At 48.5% G+C, this 21,467-nt stretch overlaps 1 protein-coding gene across 1 annotated transcript; it reads right to left on the bottom strand.

The window, feature by feature from the left end:
- Positions 1-2,721: 2,721 nt before the first annotated feature.
- On the bottom strand, positions 2,722-20,617 carry RCC1L (RCC1 like). The gene is made up of 11 exons (XM_086763072.1): positions 20,304-20,617; positions 19,459-19,588; positions 16,838-16,966; positions 15,896-15,962; positions 14,707-14,758; positions 12,287-12,371; positions 11,077-11,258; positions 9,578-9,662; positions 7,095-7,268; positions 5,684-5,769; positions 2,722-4,075 (listed from the first exon to the last, which is right to left on the bottom strand). Exons 1-11 carry the CDS (start codon positions 20,595-20,597, stop codon positions 3,998-4,000), a joined length of 1,362 nt encoding a protein of 453 aa, XP_086619198.1. The 5' UTR covers positions 20,598-20,617; the 3' UTR covers positions 2,722-3,997.
- Between the last annotated feature and the right edge of the window lie 850 nt (positions 20,618-21,467).

A 21,467-nucleotide genomic window follows, 5' to 3' on the forward strand; every position in this document is an offset into this window, starting at 1 on the left:
TGGTCTTCCAGTACATCAAGGGGGCCTACAAGAAAGATGGGGAGAGACTGTTCAGTAGGGTCTGTTGTGACAGGACAAGGGGTAATGGTTTTAAAATAAAGGGAGGTAGATTCAGATCAGATATTAGGAAAAAATTTTTTACACTGAGAGCGGTGGAACACTGTCCCAGGTTGCCCAGAGAGGTGGTGGATGCCCCATCCCTGGAAACATTCCAGGCCAGGTTGGACGGGGCTGTGAGCAACCTGATCTGGTTGGAGATGTCCCTGCTCCTTGCAGGGGGGCTTGGACTGGATGGGTTTTAAAGGTCCCTTCCAACTCTAACCATTCTATGATTCTACTCCAGGATCCTGCCGGTACAAGAGTGTGGTGAGCAATCCGGGACCTGCAGCGCCAGCCCAGGTAACCAGGAGCTCAGCACATCCACCAGCACGGCTGCTGGGACACAGGACTTGCTGAAGGCAGGGCAGGAGAGCAACAAACACCCACAGCTCAGGTCACGACTTTGGGCACAGGCTATTGCTGCGTGACGGGCATACAGGTCGTCCCTGCCTGCCCTTATACAGTCTGGGTGTGTTTGGGTTATTTAGGAAGAAAAGTACAGCCTGAAGAAGGAACCTGAAAGGAGCACAAACAGCTGCTGGATGGGGAACAGAGCTGGGTTTGAAGAAAGAGGCGGCAGCAGCGGTTTACAGAAAGCACTCTTCATTAGCCAGGGGCTGCTGCATGGCTTCCTGCAGCCTGGCCTGAGCTCTGCCCCAGCAGGGATGAAGGGAACAAAACCACCCCAGCCCAGACATTCTGCTCGTCAGGGCTATGGCCAGGCTGATTAAATAAATGAGCACTACGCATTTGACATCCAGCTCTGGCCTCTGCTGCCTGCTCAGGCTTTTGCTGACCCATTCCACCCACACACCCGCATGGCAGGGCTGACAGCAGCCAGCTGGAGGCCGGCCCATGCCCAGCCACGGGCACGCAGCCCCAGCCCCACCACATCCAACCACCCACCCCAATGACCGGCCCCTCTGCACAAAACTGCTGAGCAGCAGCTCTTGGGCCATATCTCACTTTGTGAGTAGCGCAAGATGCCATGAACAGCAAAACAACTACAGGCTCACTAACGGCTCGGGGCACGCTCTAGACCAGTCTTCTGGATCAGATCATTTCAGCAATGCCCACTTCTTGTACCAGGTTTGTGCGGCCAGGTTTTGGTAGAGGGGGCTGCAGGGGTGCAGTCTGGGAGAAGATTCCAGGAGCTGCCCCCAGCCAACACCAGTCGGTTCCAAGATGGACCCACCAGTGGCCAAGGCTGAGCCCATCAGGGACGGTGGCAGCAGCTCTGTGATAATGTATTTAAGGTGGGGGAAACTGCTGCAAAACAGCAGCTGGGAAAGCAGAGTGAGAATATGTGAGAGAAACAACCATGCAGAGACCACAATCAGTGAAGAAGGAGAGGGAAGAGGCGAAAAAGCCCCGAGTGAGGTTGAGCCTGGGAAGAAGGGAGGATTGGGGAAAGGTGTTCTTAGATTTGTTCTTGTTTCTCATTATCCCACTGTGGGAAAATGATAAATAAGACTGGCAATAAATTAATTTCCCCAAGCCGAGTCTGTTTTGCCCATGATGATAACTGGTGAGCGACTCCCCTTATCTCAACACAGAAGCTTTCCATCAGACTTTTCTCCCCCAGCCTGCTGATGGACAGGGAGTGACAGAGCAGCTTGGTGGGCACCTGGCCAAGATCACCACTCGGCTGTTGCCAAAACACGGGTCAGTACTGGTGTTAGCGGCTCTCTGCCCTTACCCTGCTCCCGTCAAGCTGCGTGTTCGAGAATGCCCAGAGCCACGGCAACGAAAGCGCAAACACTCCCTCTGCATTAAGCCATACAACACTTCTATTTCGGGCTAAAGACCTTGCTGGCATCTAATTAACACACAGATCTTGCAATTTATTACATAGCAAGACCACAACACAGCCAGGTACGACCTGGCCTTCGTTCTCAGCCCAGCTCTCCAGTATGCCCAGCCCCCAGCAGCATCAGAGAGCACTTGTGAAGGAGAGCTGCCTGCAGCGCTGCTTGGCACCAACCAGCCATCCTGTGCAGCCCTCCTCAAACAGCAACCTCTCTGAAGGGACTGGCCTGAAACCCCTTTCTTGGCATGCTTTTTGATATTTGTTTTCAACGCTTTAATAAGCTTCCTCCTGTTAAAGGGCATTAGCTATTCCCACGAGGCCCAAAGGACATGTTTGGGCACTCAGGTCACCCAAGTCAGACATAGAAGAAGGGATTAATTAAATTCACTTCACAGGAATTCATAGCAGGGAAGGTCTGACACAATTTTATGATGGCTTTCTGCTTCTTCCGCCTCAACCCACCACAGCTATCTAAGTTACACCACCATGTACTCATACACTTTTTATTTCTGTGTACTTTGTTTCACCTTTCCTGTATCTTCTGCAAAGCTCTTCAAGACTTATTTCATCAAGACAGAGTTTACCCCTTGCGTTTCGGTAATTACACAACAGTTTTGATACGGAATTTCAGCTCTGAGCCAAAATGTGAGTATGTGGTGTCCCCTGGGAGCATAGATACAGGGCCTGCCCACAGGGGTGCCAGTCCTGCAGGTGCAGGAGGCCCAGCTGGCAGAAGAGGGCTCCTGTTACATCGCTGTGAACAGAAATGCTGTGTGAAGTCAAGCTCAAGAATATTCCTATTACTACTGATAAAGACTTTATAATTGCTTTATTAAAAACATATTAGCTTGGATTTTGCCAAAATAATTTACACTGTAGAAGTATCCCACACAGAGAGAAATGGTACAGCTCTGCCTGCTGTCTGGAGTACTTCACAGGAGACAGTTTCCCACACTTCAGGGTGAGATTTGGCAAGTGCCTGCTACAGGTACATACAGCTGCTGCATCTCCAGCAGCTTACTGCATCCTAAATATGCTGACTACAACTTCTCTGCTAAGAAGATACAAAGAAACAAGGCTCCGCTGCTTGCCCATTAAGTCTCCTTCCCCTGCTAGGCACTACCAAAAAGCCTGGCTGATTTAAAAGGGCCCTTTGGAACAGAGCCACCACGCCCCTGAGGACAGAAAGTGCAGAGACTCCAAACCACCAAAGGCAGAGGTTTGCGATCAGCACATGAAGACAAGAGAACTTCTTGATCAGCAGCGAGCACTGCTCACGTTCGCTGCCTGAGCGCCGACACTGCAGGTAGCTAACAGGGAGCTTTGTTTCCAGCCTGCCTCCACGAACAGGCTAGAGCAGCTGCTGTCACTGTCAATGTCCTTTCACAGCAATGGCAGCGTAGGCAGCCTTCATCTTTCCATGCCGTCTTAAGTTCAACAGTACTTCCCCACCAGTTTAATGAACGTGTTCCTTGGTGTTCTTTAGAGTCCACAGCCTCGGATGAGAGCACACCACTGCCTCCAGGCCACTGGCTGTGCATCCAGCTTCCGCATGGAACAGCGGCCTGGGCAGAGCGCAGCTGGTGGTGGGCGCCAAGGACAGCTGTGCTGGACTCCAACAGCCAGTATGACTACTTTTATTCCACATAAAAAAGTTATAAAAAACCCCCTTCCCCTTGAGAAATAGTTTGGCTCAGCCCAACACTGACATGCCAGAGCTGGTGACAGGAGAGTCATCCATAAATCAACGTCCTGTGCTACAGATTTCATCTCGTGTCAGTCTTCCCTGAGGGAGATGCTCTTCATCCTTACGCACAGAGGGACTCACCAGCTGTGGGCTGGGCCTCAGACTCTTTGGGAGCTCATCATGATCCAGCCAGAGCATTCCCTGCATTTCCACTCCTCAGGGAACGTACATCCTTCCTGTAGCCAGGCCAGATGGTTTCAACAACACACCCAGGCACTGCTACGGTTGGCTCTGCTCACAGTCACTTCTTGCTTGGCTTCACGGAACGAGGCTTCCTTTCCGCGAAGCTCGTCACCAAGTCTCCCCATCTTCTTGGCACCATCTGAGGCCCAGCAATACCACTAGGTGAAAGACTTGACCATGCTTACCATATGATCAACTCCACACGCGACATCCACCACCTCACCGGGCACAGTCACCTGGATCAGACACACAAGAGCGCATTATTTCTCAAGCTGGTACTTCACACCTGGTATTTCCTGTTTCTCCTCCTCCTGCTTAACGTGCCAGGTGGCTTCACAAGGACTTGTACCTATGGAAGTGCCACCTTGGAAACCCAGAGAAAGCAAAATTCAGCACCAGGCATGCTTGTGCATTGAGCTGTGAAATATTCCCTTTCTCCCTTCACGGAAGCATGTAAACCTTTGGAAGGACAGAAAGGTCTCACTAGCAGACAGCGAGGAGCCGCAGCCTCAGCCCATCTGCTCAGCAGCAGAAACAGCAGAGCACAGAGTAAGCCAGACAGCAGGAAGAGGACCTGCCCAAGCACCAAAAGGATTCACCTCTTCTCTCATCAGCAAGGACTGGAATGATGCAAAAGCCCAGCTCTAACGCTAAGCAGACCCCGCTCACTCGCTGGTGTAGTTACAGCTCTTCCACCTGAACATGACTCCAAACTCAAGGAAAGCAGAGGCTCCAAATGCAAGTGTTTCCTTGGAGCTAAGGGAGAGAGCGACGGCCAGTTGTGGGGCAGGAGGTTACAGACAAATACCCTGGTAACTGCCTTTGTTTTGGTGCAGTGCTGCAGTACTGCCAGACAGGAGCTGGCTGCTCGAGGGACCATAACCATGTCCACACTTAGGGAAACCTGGACGTGCCATGCTTGGTGAATTCAGAGACTCCACTCGGCCACAGCAGTGGCAAATGCTCCAGAGTTGGTCTTTTTTTGTTGTTGTTCATTTTTAAAAGGAGGAGAAAGCATGCTAAAGGAACACATCCACTGCAAGTTCAGACACACGGAAAGGGACTCCAGGGTGGTCCAACTGATTGCCTCCTCCTCTCCTACTTGGCCTTCACGGAGACTGGGAACATCTGTTAGGCTGAGTGCTGAACTCCAGAGCCAAAGACTCCTCTACACCCACAGAGTCTGGCTCTCAGAGCCATCGGAGAGAAGAGAGTGGAACTGGAAGCATTGTGAAACGGCTATGGAAACAGTTCAGGGGCTAAGGACCTCCGACTGCCACTACCCAGGCAGCCAGTGACCCACCACCACAGCTGCTGGACCTGGAAGAGGAGCAGGGGCAGGCAGCCCACTGCTATGTGGACCTGCTGCCACTGCAGTCTGACCACCGTGACCAAGACGTTCACGCAATTCAGATGTGTAATGCAAGTCTTCTGGGTCACAGATTGACCAATACTGGTGGTTTTCCTTGCAGCACATACAGAAGTCAAGTACACGTTAGAAGGGGAGGAAAGAGGCAGTAAGGGGTAGCAGGTAGAAGACTGTGGACAAGAGGAAGATAAGAACTGTTCAAAAGTGATGCCACAGCACCAGATTTTGGTTTGGGATCTGAAATCCATCCTGAAACAGCAGAATCAGAAGACTCAAAAAAATTTACTGACTACCTCCATTGCTAAGCAGGCTAGGCAAGGATCCCTGGAAAATAAAGCAGTTTTACAGTCATCTCAGGCTTCCAATTCTTTCAAAATTACTCAACAAAACTATACAGCGTATTATGTTTTCTGCCCTCAGGATAACAAAGACTAGTTAAAGAATATACTCTTGGCCATAACAGCACCATCCTTACCCTCCATGGGAAATACTGGTCCTCCATTCTCCCAGTTCCCAGGCACCCTCTTAGATTCTTGCCCCATACAAACAGTTCTCCTCTGTCTACCCAGGGAAAAAAAAAAAGAATAAAAAGAATAAATAAGTAATGGACAAAGTCATTAAAAAGGAAGAATTCTATTTGTGATACTGGCAAGTGTGGGTATAGTGCTTCTGGGGTTATACATGCAGCATGAAAGCAATCGAGTTTAGTTCCAAGTACAATAAATGTACTTGTGCTCGGGGAAAATGATGCCTAATGAGCAGGACAAACGGCAAGTTCTGGGCACAAGTCTTTGCTTCCTCCTCTTACAGCTCTTGCTTTGGAATTTTATTTGAAGAAAGAGTGCAGCAGAAGAGATTCCAGGGAATCATTTGTGCTGGAAGTTATACAATTACAGCTGACCCACATCAGCTACCAGCACAGCAACTGAGGTAAGCAATGCAGTGAAATCTGTCCCAGGCTATCACCTTGGGACTGGTTATCCAGCCGCCTGACAGAAGCGGCCTTCTAATGACAATGGGAGAAAAGAAAAAACTTGTGTTCAACAGAGTTGGAGAGTTTTAAACTCCTCAGCAAAACCTGTAGATCTCAGAAGTGTTCCTATCAGCCCCACAGTAGAGACAACCAAAACAATCTATAACATGAGTACAATTTAACTGGAATGCAGTTTCTACCGCTTCCAGAAAACCAGGGGGAGCCCAGCGACAAGCGCCCTGGAACCTGACTGCCAGTGAGTGTCAAGCATACCACTTCTCCCAGAAGGACCAAGCACGCTGGCACCTAGCATTCTGCGTTAGCACCCAATCACTTTTGCTACCGAGTACACGGGTTTTCTGTGCTGCTGCCCTCTGCTGCCCATTTTCAAGTGACCTTCAAATTCAAAACTTCCTTTGAAGGCAGGTATCAAGTACACGGTGCACAGAGCAAAGTAACATACCCTTTGCACGTTAAACGTGCAGGTCCTCCCGCCTCAGACTGCTAACTGCATTGGTTAGAAGGGATGAGAAACCCTGACCTCTGCCTCTGGCTTAGACTGTCGGTTTTAGTTTGTCCATTTTTCACACCAATTCCTGCTGCTTCTGAAGTGCAACTGACTGACATTCCCTATCAGGAAATGAAAAAATCTTCCCCAGTTTCCTGTTTGACAGAAATTTTTTGTTTGCTTTAGAAAAGTAACACTTTCTTAATTAAAGTGTAAGTTAGTTCTAAAAGTGACAGGTGTGTAAAAGCCACATTGCAATAAGCTTTACCACAGCAGTACCTGTGTTAGAAACCACGCTGACGCCTGTGAACGTGCTGCCTGCCACCCCTGCTGCACTCTAGCATGCTTTAAGTTTAAAGAATACAGCAACGTGACTTCTCCATGACAGCAGGACTAGAAACTTACTTGTAAGTGCTGCAAAATGGCTGAGTCCACAGCGAACGTGAGCAACACAGATGTCCGGATTGAAGTCCGACCAGCCAAAAAGACTGGGTGGGATCATCTCTGGCACTGCTGTCTCTATTAGGTTTGGTCCTTTCCCAAGAATTCCATATCCCCAGACAAAAACATTTCCTTCTTCTGCATTACAATAAGAACACATTCTGTAAGAAAGTCTGCGCTTGTGAAATTCATGCCATAACCAAGAGTTAATCACATCCAAAGACGTATTTTCCTTTCTCCCAGAGCAGTCTAGCACCTTTTGATTATTTAAAATTAACAAACAATGCATTCCCATACAAATATTTATTTTTTTTCTACACTGTGCAAGCAGATCAAGCTTCACAGGCAAAACTTCCATGGGGAAATAACGCCAACATAGCATGGGCTGCATGAAATACTTCAGCTTACCGACTGATGGGACAAAGGTTGAGCATTTTATTATCACCGCTCTCTCCTTTGAGGCATTGCCAGGCCAGTGGTAGGCTACTCGCTCTGTCTGGCGCTCTGCCTCAACCGAGGTGCCTGGGAAAGGCAGCAGCTGGGCAGCATGAGACAGAGTAAGGTGCTGGGTCTCCAAGCTCTGCTCCCTTCACGGTAGCAGCTCAAATGTATTGTCATCAGAACAACTGCACCATATAGATCAATGTCTTCCTTGAGAATCACAGAGTGGTTTGGGGTGGAAGGGACCGTCAAAGCCCATCCAGTCCAATCCCCCTGCAAGGAGCAGGGACATCCCCAACCAGATCAGGTTGCTCACAGCCCCGTCCAACCTGGCCTGGAATGTTTCCAGGGATGGGGCATCCACCACCTCTCTGGGCAACCTGGGACAGTGTTCCACCACGCTCAGTGTAAAAAATTTTTTCCTAATATCTGATCTGAATCTACCTCCCTTTATTTTAAAACCATTACCCCTTGTCCTGTCACAACAGGCCCTGCTGAACAGTCTCTCCCCATCTTTCTTGTAGGCCCCCTTGATGTACTGGAAGACCGCTATCAGGTCTCCCTGGAGCCTCCTCTTCTCCAGGCTGAACAGCCCCAGCTCTCTCAGCCTGGCCTCACAGGAGAGGTGCTCTAGCCCTCTGATCATCTGCGTGGCCTCCTCTGGACTCGGTCCAACAAGTCCATGTCCTTCTTACATTGGGAGCTCCAGAACTGGACACAGTGCTGCAGGTGGAGTCACACCAGAGCAGAGCAGAGGGGGAGAATCACCTCCCTCGACCTGCTAGCCATGCTGCTCTTGATGCAGCCCAGGATGCGGTTGGCCTTCTGGGCCGCAAGGGCACACTGCCGGCTCATGTTGAGCTTCTCGTCCACCAGCACTCGCAAGTCCTCCTCAGGGCTGGTCTCAATCCATTCTCTACCCAGCCTGTATTTTTGCCTGGGATTGTCCCAACCCACATGCAGGACTTGCACTTGGCCTGGTTGAACTTCATGAGGTTGGCACAGGCCCACCTCTCCAGCCTGTCAAGGTTCCTCTGGATGGCATCCCTCCCCTCCAGTGTGTCGACAGCACCACACAACTTGGTGTCGTTGGCGAACTTGCTGAGGGTACACTCTATCCCACTGTCCATGTCATCGACAAAGATGGTAAACAGTGCTGGTCCCAGTACCAAACCCTGAGGAACCCCACTTGTCACTGCTCTCCACTTGGACATCGAACCGTTGACCGCAACTCTTGGGTGCGGCCACCCAGTCAATTCCCTATCCACTGAGTGGTCCATCTGTCAAATCCATGTCTCTCCAGTCATCAAGATGTCATGCGGGACAGTGTCAAATGCTTTGCACAAGTCCAAGCAGATGACATCAGTTGGTCATCCCTTATCCATCAACACTGTAACTCCGTCATACAAGGCCACCAAATCGGTCAGGCATGATTTGCCCTTAGTGAAGCCACATTGGCTGATGATCCTTCATAAAAAGCAGCACAATCCTCTCCCTCATTCCTCTACTCAGTGACTTTGAAGCTGTGCTCCCTCAGCCACTGGCAATCCAAAGCAGCATTCACGAAGAAGCCTGCTGCAGAGGTTCACTGTTCTCACAACTCTCTACTTCCCAGCCTAGTTTATCAAGATTTATTTACATGTCAGATTTATACTGAGTATGAAGAGCTCTTCTTCCTCTCAAGTGTTGCCTTCCTCCCTCCCTATATCCATCTTCATTACAGGCCACACACAGTCCGTGTGATCAGCAAACAAGGGATCAGAACAGCAAGTAGCGACCATGCTCTTGTTCCAGTTTGCATAACTGCTCGCAACTGCAAACACTGGAAGCAATGCTCTGCGGCTCCCCTTGTACATTCTTAAATCACAGGTTTCTCAGTCTCCCAGCTTTCCTCATGACAGACAGTACTTCCCTGTCTCCAGTGAACAAGATGCTTGCTCCAGGATGTTGCAACCCACCTACTGCATGGCTTTGCACTGAAGAGGATGATGGAAAAGTGAACTCACCTGTTAGTACAACATTGCCAGTCCCTCCACACGCAGCCTCCTTTATCTTCCCAATCTTGAATGGCAAATGTCTGGGAACATTCACCTGTATGAGGTGGCAGGAGAGTCATTAGAGACAAGGTAATAAACTGCAAACTAGACATAACGTTTTTAACTTGTTCTCTAGTTCTGGTTAGAGCTCACATTCACTGAATTCCTGACACAAATATCCCTTAATGCCTGAATAACAGAATGAATGCAAGTCCCAAGATCAAAGAAATTACATGAAACTCCTTAAGGCTTCGAGTGCTGACAAAGTGGAAAAAGTTACCCACTGGAAAGCTTACACACATGGCAACAAAGCTGGGAACGCTTAAGGTCTGCTTATATCCCTGGCTCTGCAAGGCAGACACAAGGGGAACGTCAACAGGTGAGCATACTCGCAAGCTTTCACAATGGACAAGATCAATAACATTTGGTCTGCAGTGGCATTTTTGCACAAACTAGGGAAAAATCACTTGAAGAAAATCACTCTTACTTGCTACAGTTCAATACAACAGAAACCTACACAGCTCTGCTATTCCACAATTTGGATGTCATCTATATTGTACCTAAAACTCCTGCTTTGGTAAACACGCCATTCATCCGCTTCAGATCCCCCCCGACCTCCACTGAGCACCCAGCCAGGAAAATACCACGCTACTGAACCTGGTCATTGCCTTCCAGCCTTACGGCTCTCAGGAACTGGCCCTACGCTAAGGATACATCAGGGGAGGCAGGAGAAACAAAGGCACATATTTTACTAAAGCCATACCAATGCAATTGTCTGCTCTTAGCCTTCTACCAAGAATAGTATGAGTATTAATTAATTCCCTGACTCCGTTTCCTACACCAACTGTAAGAGGAGACCATCTGCCTAATTACTTCAGTAATACAATGCTTAGCGTCAAGTCAGCACCATATTTTTGCCCCACATAAGTTTGCACCAAAGAACTTTTATCTGCGAGACACGGGGATCTGTTTAGGACTTAGCTATAAGGCTACTAAGGTTATTGGTGAAAAATCCACCAACATAAGTGCCAACTAGAAGGGACTTCCAAGGGACATCTGGACCAACATCATGCTCAAAGCAGGACCACTTGAAATTCCAGATTGGCCAGCCAAAAGACTAATTCCTGTCCTGAAACCAGCACGAGCACTCAAGCTAGATCTCAATTTGGTGCCAAGTCCACGGGATGAGGAAAGCAAAGCACAAGGTGGACTCTTCTTTTAAACTAACAAACTGGGGTGAGGTGACAAAAGCCTTTACCTGCCAACAGCAGAGAAACACACTGCCCTAAAGCTATACAACCATTTCAGACTGACTTTGTAAGCATAGGTAAAACCAGCCTGCTAGTGGAGTTTACATTGATTTATGGTGTTGTCAAAAGAACCCTGAGCAGGGAGATGTGTGTAATTTTTAACTCTGTGTGCAGCAGCTGAACTGACACATGTAAAAACATGCCCCCAGGCCAACTGACCTGTGTGGTTTCTGTGACAGATGCCAACTGCAAGTATTCTGAATTTCCCCACCCAAAGACATCTCCTTCGTCTGAAACAGCCAGACAACAGTCCCCGTAGGAAGAGACCTGGATAATGTTTACTCCAGCAATGTCACCACGTAGCTTAGTAGGAACACTGGTGATGTTGTAATGTCCAAGACCTGAAAGGTAAAAAGTGGTGAGATGATGAAGAGTTTTTTCCAGACATACTTTTAATGCCTAAATAGGACCACTTTGTCACGGCATAACCCAGTCACCCTTCCTCCAAAAGAAATCTTCCTGTCCATACCTCTCAGCTACCAACTTCAATGGATAAGCAGCCACAAACACCAGTTCTACTGGCCAAAGCTCCTCTCCAGAGTACAAAACAACTTTATACAAGCACACCTGGAAAACAGTCTAGGTCCTCATCTCTCTTGCCTGCATGGACCAAAGCGTTTGAGAGCAGTAACCAAGCTGGGCAGATACCCCAACTGAAGTGAAATTTCACAAACCAGCTGCGTCCTGTCTTCTACAAGGAGAGCCATGAGTGACAGCACACTGCAATCAGTTTAGACAACAGCAGGTGAAGCAGCAAAAGAAGCTGGGAAGCAAACACACTGTGTGACTAACAGCTGCCTGGACAAGATGCCAGAATGTGAATGACAAACAAGATAGGCCACAGCATGTCCCCACAAGAGAAGCATGGGCAGAACCCAGCTTCAGGAGCAGCAGGACTAAACAGTAGGAAGGACTGGAAGTCCTCTGACAGTAGAAGCCAAAGCAAAAAGGGCCTGGTCAAGGATCCCATGCTAAGACAGCAGGAGCTGGCAAAGGTCTATGGTCAGGAGAGTAAGGAGTAAGAAGCAAAACAGACCCTGAAATGAGAATCGAGAAGGCAAAGCCTGTACAGGACCAGGGAGCTAACCTTCCCACGCCACTTCCACATCCCTTCACAAGCTTCAAGCAGTAGACACATTCTCCTCAGATTGCATGCTTAGACCGCCAGTGTGGCATCCTAAAGCTCCTCCAAAAATGAAGTGGTTTGTCTCAGTTTGGTTACACAAGAATATTGAGAACATCTGCACACAGCTGGAAACATACCAGCCCCTTTCTGTCCACACATGCAAATACACATCACAAGCTCTGAATCAGGACAGCTCGCTGCATTCATCAATCCACTGAAACGCAAGCTGAGCCGAGCTCCTACCTGTTTGTCCGTCAGCTCCCCATCCACATGCATAGACCGCACCTTTCTTGGTTCGAAACAGGCTGTGGTCCTGCCCACACACAACCTGCACGCAAACAGAGAGTCAGAGCTGGTCAGGAAAGGTCTCGTGTTCAGAATCAATTTACCGAAGCATTATTGGCAGACAAATTGAGCAATGAACCTCGACAAGGCCCATCCGCTCAGATTTTGAGCCCTCTCTCCAGATCAAATGGCTCTAGAGACAGGGGAGGCTAAGAACAGCACAATACAGCACAGAAAATACCAAAATTTTCTTTGTGGAAAGTGATACCACAGTTGATTTGTTCTGAGATCCAAAACAAGGCGTAGTTAACAGAAAGCTCCATTCAATAGTAAAATACAATAAAATAGCAAAGATTAAATAAGAGATCTCCCTCCACAGAGGGCTGCCACATAGCTCTCAGTGCCAGCTACAAACTGCTATTGATTCCTTGCCACCTAAGTGCTCTAGGAACACATCTGTTCTCAAATTGACATTTATGTTGAACTAGCAATGACGTCTGCCACAAGCTTGGCATGAATTAAAGCCAAGATCTTCAAAAACAGACATTAAAAATTAGCCAAAGATTAAAGGGATCCACAAGTTAAGAGACTGGCTACCAGGAACATTAAGTATATAATGGCCGTATCAAAGTACAAACAGGAATCAGCTATTCAACCCCCTTGAAAAAATAAAAGAATGAGAAATCCAAACAGAAGTTTACAAGCCTAATTCAAAACATCATTAGGATGTACCACAGCACACACTCATCATGTGGACCTAAATGAATGGCCCCTGCTTTCTAGGATGCTGCATGGAACACAAGCAACATTCGCCCAGAGTCCTGCTACAGCGGCACAGACAGACTAGCGAGCTGCTCCTCTGCCTGGAAACACCGCAGCCCCGTGCAGGCTCAGCGGCGTTTACGCTGCTCTGCAGTTCCTTGCTCTCCTGTAAGCCTGCCCTAAGGAAACGCTGGCTAGTCTAAGCGGACAGTCTCACAGGCCACCTTTGAAATGGGGAAGGGAAAATTCAAAATAAAACAGTTCAGGAGATATAAAAGTGCCAAAGGTGAACAAGAGTAAGAAATTGGGACAGGAAGAGATGAGGTGTCAGAACGACCTCCCTGCTGTGCAGGTGTTACCCACAAGTCGAGCAAGCAAACACTGCACTGGCATTCCCATCAGATTCTTCAGTAAGTTCGGAGCCTGCACTGCCAGTTGTAACTGCTCTGCAAAGGCACGGAGCAAAATGCCACCTCATGTTTTTTATAAGCAACCATATAGATTGTCTCATCATTTCAAAGAGCTTCAACGGAAGATTTGCATACTGATTTTTCTTTTTTTCCCCCCACTACAGAATCTCAGACTGGTTGAGGTTGGAAGGGACCTCTGGAAGTCATCTGGTCCAACCCCCCCCACTCAAGCAGGGCAACCTACAGTCGGCTGTCCAGGCCATGTCCAGACGGCTTTTGAATATCTCCAAGGAGGGAGACTCCACAATATCTCTGTGCAACCTGTGCCAGCGCTCAGTCACAGTAAGAAAATGTTTCATGGTGTTTGGAGGAAATCTCTTGTGTTTCGGTCTGTGCCCACTGCCTCTTCCTCTGTCACTGGGCATCACTGACGAGAGCCTGACTCCGTCTTTGCACCCTCCCTTCAGCTATTTATATACATTGCTAAGACACACTCTCCCAGCCTTCTCTTTTCCAGGCTAAACAGTCCCAGCTCTCCCAGCACCTCCTCACAGGAGAGATGCTCGTCCCCTCATCACCTTAATGGCCCTTCACTGGACTCTCTCCAGTACGTTCATATGTCTCTTGTACGGACATAATACTCCAACTGTGGCCTCACCAGTGCTGAGTAGCAAGAAAGGACCACCTCCCTTGACCTGCTGGCAACCCTCCTCCTAATGCAGCCCAGGACACCATTTGCCTTCTCTACAGCAAGGGCAGGCTGCTGGCTCAGAGTAAACCTGGTGTCCACCAGGACCCCCAGGGCCTTTTCTGCACAACTGCTTCCCAGGTGGTTGGCCCCCAGCATACAGTGGTGTCTGGGGCTGCTGCTCCTCCCCAGGGGCCGGACTTCACCACTCCCCTTGTGGAACTTCATGAGGTTCATATCAGCCCATTTCTCCAGAAGGCAGCATCACCTCCTGGTGTGTATCAGCCATTCTCCCCAGTTTTATGTCATCTGCAAACGTGCTGAGGGTACGCTCTGCCCCATCATCCAGATCATTAGTGAAGACTGTAAACAGGACTGGACCCAGTACCAACCCCGGGGTATTCCAGTAGTTACTGGCATTCAACTAGTCTTTGTGCCACTGATTACCGCTCTCTGCGCTTGGCTATTCACTCGGTTTTCAATTCACCTTCAGAACTGGATATGTAAGGTCCTCTTACCTGGACAACTCTGCTGTCAAACTCCTTCAGCTGATGAATCAGATGGCTCTCACTGGACACCATCAAACAACCACCGAGAAGAGAAAAGGTAACACAGAGGATTTCAGAGGACTGCAACTGAAAAATGTGAAGGTACTGAAACATTTTGGCCCTTTCCTGAAAGCCACTTTACTATTACAAGAGAAGATATTACTTCACATTTTCTCTTATTCAAAGAGCATAGTTCCACTGTAAAACCACTGCACAAAGAAGGAAAGCAGTTTTGCATTCTCTTATTTAAGAAGTTAAGAACCATCACTTTTTAAATATAACCACTCGTGGGAACTGGGGGTGGGAGCAGCTCTCCCCTAGTCTGGAACTAGGGACACTAAATAATACTGCCGCACCTGTAGAAACACTGCACCTCACTAAAGATTAACCAGATTTAAATCCCAGAGCACAATCCCAGATTTAAATCCCAGCGTAGTGTTAACATCCATGTCATTCTTTCACAAAACCAGGAATTCTGAACAACCCAATGACAAATTTCCAGCATCGAGGCGAAAAAAAGCTAGCTAAATTACGGCTATTTTCTTAAACTCCACAGGCCAAGTCTGCGTTCTCTGTGATCCACCAATCAGCAAGATCTCTTCCAGGCCCTGCCAGGGAACCAGCAACTTTCAACATATTCCCACTATCCACTTACATCACAGAGAGCATTTTGAGAATATGCTTTGGTGTGGCCCACGAAACCCCTGTAAAGCAAAAGCGCTACAGATTCAAAGGTAGTTACAGCAAAGAGATTGGACAAAAGGATGCCTCTTCCATCATTCAATGGCATTTCCAACGTCCTCAGAAATAACACTTGCACTCTGGGAGGGTGACGGGAGAAAGACTGACTACCAACAGCAACTACCTCAGGCTGTTTATGAAGGCCGGGTTTTCCCACCACACCCTGCGAAAACTGTTACCTGCTGACATCTCTCTGTCTTTTGCTAACGTGGTCAGAAGAGCGCCCGTGCCCAGTTTGAGTTTAAAGCCTGGCCATTTACATGACGCCTGCAGGATAAAAGTCTGCTCTCAGACTCCTTAATCTTAAATGGAATGCTTATACTACCAGATTTTTCCCCCCTCCAGGCTTCCCTGTAGGGTTGTTTTCCCACAATTATACTTTTAACATTAAGGAAGTTCAGGATCTTTGGATTCTCACCTGTAACTTTCATCTTCAACAACCTTCCGGCCACACTGTCCATAAGAATTGTTCCCCATGGTGAAAACTGAAAAACAATGATGAAATGCACCAGTTTTATTCCTGTCCAACCCCCTGAAAGCCTCTTTCCAAGTACATAAAATATTTTCGTTTGGTCCTCAGTATGAAAGGTGAAACGCAGTACTGTAAAAACCGGCATAAGCTTCCTTCAAGCCAAGTCCACTTAAATTCAAGTGACTGAATCCATTTTAGTCAACAATATCCCGGCGATATCGTTGCAGGCACAGTAGTGGTACCTAGAGCCCATTGGCTGTTTTTCAGTAATTGCCTGTTTCATCCTGCCGTTGCCAAGGAGACTCAGAAATAGATCAGCACTCCCGCAGGAGTGTTAAATCAACCAGCCAACCAGCTCACCCACTGATAAGCAGCCCCGGATCGCTCAGCACAGCACTGAGGCCACTGCACCAGAGAATTCCAAGAGACCTGGAGAGCCAACTCACACACAGGATCTTCTGTATAAAGGCCTATTAATTATTCGCTTTTATAAATAAAGCACTCTGGGCATCAAGGGGAAAGTAACACAGGAGTATTGGCATAGCCATCCAAAACTGAATTCAAAAACATGTCTGACTGAACAAGACAAACAGGCAACACTTGAACGAGGCCTGAGGCTAGATAAACAAACCATATTTTGCAACACTTGCAGTGAAAAAGCTTCCAGCAGATTTACAGCTTAAGCCAAGCAGAGCTTAACACGCAGTTATCAGCTCAGGGCTCTCCCTCCAGGGAGCAATCCCAAAAAGGCCAGCAGTTACCTGCATCACATTTACAGTGCAGACAATCCATCTGGTGTCTAGCTCTACAGGAGAGAAGACAATCTTTTCCAGAGCTTTTAAGGAAAGCATAGTCAGGCGCTTGTCACCAGCACAAGCAATACTATACCTCCTTCACTGTCCGTCAGGATCAGGGAATGAGCTCTCCCACAGGACACCTGCAAGACTCGAGTCTGCTGCGGCTTCTCCAGAGGTAATGGAATTGGAGATGGTTCCAAGACATATTCGTAGCCCTTAGCTTAAGGAATGGAGAGAAATTTAAAAAGTCAGTAGCTTCCACAAAGCAAATTCATCATATATTTGCTGATCCTGTTGTACATACACGCTCATTTCTATTTTATTACAAAAGCTGATAGATTTTAGAAAGCCAAGACACTAACCAAAGTAAAATGGTGACTGGGACTCATCACAGCGAGGAAGAAGTTAAAAGCCATAGGGATGGCTGAAGCCAATAATCACTGCCTCATCAAAAATCCACCATACCTAGAAGCTGAATGTTATTACGGCTTCAGGTGGCCAGAACTGAGAAAGGGAGGCTTTCAGCCATACGTTCAACCACCTCGGTGAATAACGCTGCGTTACTACAGAGCTTAACATCAAGCACAAACTAAGTACTCTGTGCGGCTGGGGACGCTGCAAACAAGGTACAACAGCAGCTGCCACAAAAAGACAGCACCAAAGGTGAGCGAAAGATCTTAGGGCTTTACATTTAAACAATGGTAGATTAAAAGCCCTTTCAGAAAAAAGGAATGCAGGAAACACCAGCTAGCCTGCCTCCATAAGGGATAAGAGATCTTAAGTTTACAAAAGAAAATGACAGGCTGTACTAGAAAAAGAAGATTTAATAACTTGAAGAATATGTAATCAGTTACAGTCAACGGGAGGGGGGGGGAAGAAAAGAAAAAAATGAACAGCAAAACATAAATCAGTACTAGGGAAAAGGGTAAGGGAAGATGAAAAGCTTTGATATCAAAGAAAGCCACTCTAACAAGTGAAATCAAACCCCAGAGGGCCCAAAGCAGTATTCTGCTTACATACAGCAGTGCTTTAACTAGTTCTCACTGCCTTCAATTAAACAAAATCCCCCAAAATCTCCACACACCCTTTTACAGTAAGACATTACTTGATGTGAGGACAGGCATCACAACTGGCTGCTGGCAAAAGGTGGAAGCCTGCCATGCAGTACAGCAGGAACTGAAACACAGCGAAGCCTGTGTCTGCCCACAGACACACGTAAGCCATAAAGCAAAACCCCTTTTCCCCTCTCTGCTCCTTCCAGCAGAGCCACACAGCTCCTGGGATCTGCAGTAATGAACTCGGTATCATCACTGATAACACCTGAAGGATTTTGGAGAAAAGAGACAACAAGGTGGCTAATGCAGGGAGAGCAAGAGTAAATTATTAGCACCTTAGCTTAGAAACAGGTGAAGTTAAAGCATGAAATAAAACCATCTAAGAGGCAGAAGGCTGCAAATCCCCTGAAAACAAAGCATCTAGGGACACAGCGCTGGGACCAGCAGGTACCAAAGGATCTTCACAAAACTGACTAAGCAGCAGCAGACCCAACAGGAAGCTTGTCTGTGGGAAGTTAAACATGGAACAGCAGCAATCCCACTGATCCGCACCACAGTTTCAACAGATCCAGCCAAACACTGAACGTTCCCCTACTTAGAAGGGCTTGAACTGCATAACTGTTTTACCTACTTCTGGATTCTCTGGCAAAAATAATTTGCAGGTCAGACAAAAAACAAGAAAATTACAAGACTCCTGAGCCATCAGCACTTCCAGAACTAAGCCAGAACCAAAAGCGAATGGAATTTCCTCTGCAGTCCCTCCATTCTGCAGCTGCTGTTGAAGCACACACGCTTGCTGCCTGCACACGCCCTGGGAAATCTGTCCAGCACGCTAGGAGCAACGTGCAACAGCAGCACCGCTGTAAACGTCATCGTTCTGCACAGCAGCTGCGGTTTTCGTTTGCTTCTCCACAAAGTTTAACCTTTTGCCCACAAAAGATGCACCATTCCTTAGCAGGTTATGCTCTTACACACTATAAAGAGAAAAACTGCTTTTACCCTGGTTTTCCCCAATTGTTTATGGAGGAAAGTTTTCAAACAGTTAGACACAGCCGTTCCATAGGGGAAGTAAGTTCATGTTTTTCCTATCTGTCTTAGGTGGAAGATGGCAATGTTCTGCACAGGAATCATCGTCGTAAATGCGTTTGAGAGCCTGGTGTAAGAGAGAATGACTGAATGTTTTTCCTTCAAAATGCATTTTGGTATTAAAATTTAGAAAACCTTACAACTTCACACAAAATTCCACTGACGGTATAAAAAGATCTCTGTGGGAAAAGAAGTCAGTTCACAGATGCAAAGGCAACAGAAGTGAGCAAATCATCTTGCCAAAGTCGTTTTATTAACTAGTTCAGTGCATTGTCTACTATCAAACTACAGAGATTTAAAGCAACACCTTAACCAACGCACACACGTTTCCACAGAAGAAACAGTTACTCAGATTTGAGTTACATCCAGGCAAGAACATAAGTGCAGGGCACAGAACAGACGTGCACCTTGACCAATTACAAAAACACAGCTTTTTACACAGAAAAAAGAAAAAAAAAAAAAAAAAGCAAGCACAGCCCTGGACTCTGCATCAAACCTCCTGGACATTTTTCTTCCCTTCTAACACAAAGTTTCCCACATCACATCTCTCCTGTAGTGCCTCAATCCTCACCTCGATCTCTTCTGCTTCTCTGGAATCCAAGCTGGGAATCCTTGTTCAGCCCCATGCCCCACACTTTGGTGATGTCGGCGGTAGTAGAGGACAGCAGCGTGAATCCATAACCGCAGGCAGCGGAGGAGATCTTTGAAGACAAACAAACCCCACGCCATTCAGTTCTAAACAACGGCCTAGAAAAACAGGTTCCACTCAAAGCTGTTTGTTCATCAGCATTCCTCCTTCATCAGGCCAGATCCACACACAGCCCAAATCCATAGTATGTACAGTCTTGGAAAAAAAACGATCAGAAACTCTCTGCAGTGATGGGCACAACGATGTAAACTCAAGTCCAACATCTCTGCCTTGGTTTTGTCTTCTTGTGCACATATCTTTATTTTTGCATTATTTTGGACTCACTCAGACACAAAAGAAAGACCTACTTGCTGAACTGCAGCAGCAATTAAAAAAAAAACCAAACACAGAGAAGTATTAAGAGAATAACATTCCCCTGCTTTACTTCTTCTGCAGTAGAGTATAAAAGCTCTGACCTTCCAGCGTGTTTGAAACACGTAGACAAAAGAATACTATGATTTTCCACACAAGCTTCCATTTTTGTGAGGTGAAAGCAGGGCTCTGACAAAATAATACATATATGTATTTTTTTAATTGTATGCTACTGCAGTTAGACCAAAAATCATCCTGATGCATACTGCTATATGAACAACAACAAAAAAAAAAGACCGGCAGCAGTGTTTGTATCACACACTTAAGGCCTTTCAAGGCCGAGACAGACACCCGCCGGGTTTAACGGGCACGGACAGGGAGCCAGGCCGACGCCACCCCGCCGCCCCCGGGCCCACCTTCTCCTCCGTTTCCAGCCGGTACGGCGTAGCTTGTATCCGCCGCGGTTTCTTCCAGCCCACGTCCGGCTTGACGAAGCTGGGGACGCCCAGGGCGCCCGAGTAGCAGAAGCCCCACACGAAAACGCGGTCCTTCCGCTTGGCCGCCTTCCCCGCGTACTGGAACACCGGGGCGGCCTCCTCGGCTTCCTTCAGCTGGCGGACGCTCCGCGGGCCCGCCGCCTTGGCCAGGCCCCTGCCGAGGGGGAGCAGCGGCGGCGGCGGCGGCCGCGCCCCCCTCACCGCCCCCCACATCGCCGCCACCTCCCCGCGCCCTCAGGCCGCCGCCATCTTGCTGACCCCTCACCCGCGACCCCGCCTCGCCACCCCCTGCGCGCATGCGCCCGGCCGCGGCACCGCCGTCACGTGCGGCGCCAGGCGCCGGCCGACTGGGGCGCGCGACGCTCTGGTCTTAAAGGGGCCCTGCCGCGCTGCGGAGGGGGTGGGGCCTAGCCAGACCCAGACCCAAGCCTACACCAAGACCCAAATCCAAACCCAAACCCAGTTGTAGTTCCAGACCCAAATCAAGGCTCTAACCCTGGACTTAGACCAAACCTAGTCACAGACCCAAACCCAGTCCCAGACACTGAACTGGACCCTAACCCAGACCCAAATTCAGACCCAAACCTAGTCACAGGCCCAAATCCATACCCTAAACTCGACCTAGACTCAGATCCAGACCCAAATTAAAACCCAGACCCAAATCCAAAGCCAAGCCTGCATCTAGACCCAGTCCCAACTCTAAACCCGCACCCGAAGCCCGGCATGGCGGTGGCAGGGCTGGCTGTGGTGGCACCCAAACGCAGCCCTCACACCACGCTCCCTGATAAAGCCGCCGTGTCCCACAGGCCCTGGCCATGCTGTGATGGTCGCCAGCCTCCCACCATGGCGGCCTGTTGCGAGGCAGCAGGAGTGACCACTGTCCGCAGCCTTGGGAAGCCGCTTCCACCCTGGCAAACCCACAGGCCCTGGCCTGCCCACCCTGCACCCCTCACACCCTGCTGCCATTTGGGGTAGCCACCTTTCCCCACAGCTCCTACCCCACCCAGCAGACACCGTACCCCTACATCCCAGCCCTCGCTTTCCACTAGAGAGAGCCAACGCTGCTGCCTTCCAGGAGGAAGC

Source organism: Chlamydotis macqueenii, chromosome 19 (genome assembly GCF_036417535.1).
Source record: "Chlamydotis macqueenii isolate bChlMac1 chromosome 19, bChlMac1.mat, whole genome shotgun sequence".
In the NCBI taxonomy this organism is placed as follows: domain Eukaryota; kingdom Metazoa; phylum Chordata; class Aves; order Otidiformes; family Otididae; genus Chlamydotis; species Chlamydotis macqueenii.

What these genes read in the sequence shown, in the direction of transcription:
- RCC1L (XM_086763072.1), bottom strand. Translation starts at nt 20,597, where the DNA reads ATGTGGGGGGCGGTGAGGGGGGCGCGGCCGCCGCCGCCGCCGCTGCTC. An exon ending in CCTGACGGACAGTGAAGGAG is followed by an intron (nt 15,963 to 16,837) that starts GTATAGTATTGC and finishes ATTGTTTTTCAG; the next exon opens with TTTTCACCATGGGGAACAAT. An exon ending in CTGTCACAGAAACCACACAG is followed by an intron (nt 9,663 to 11,076) that starts GTCAGTTGGCCT and finishes CACCTCATACAG; the next exon opens with GTGAATGTTCCCAGACATTT.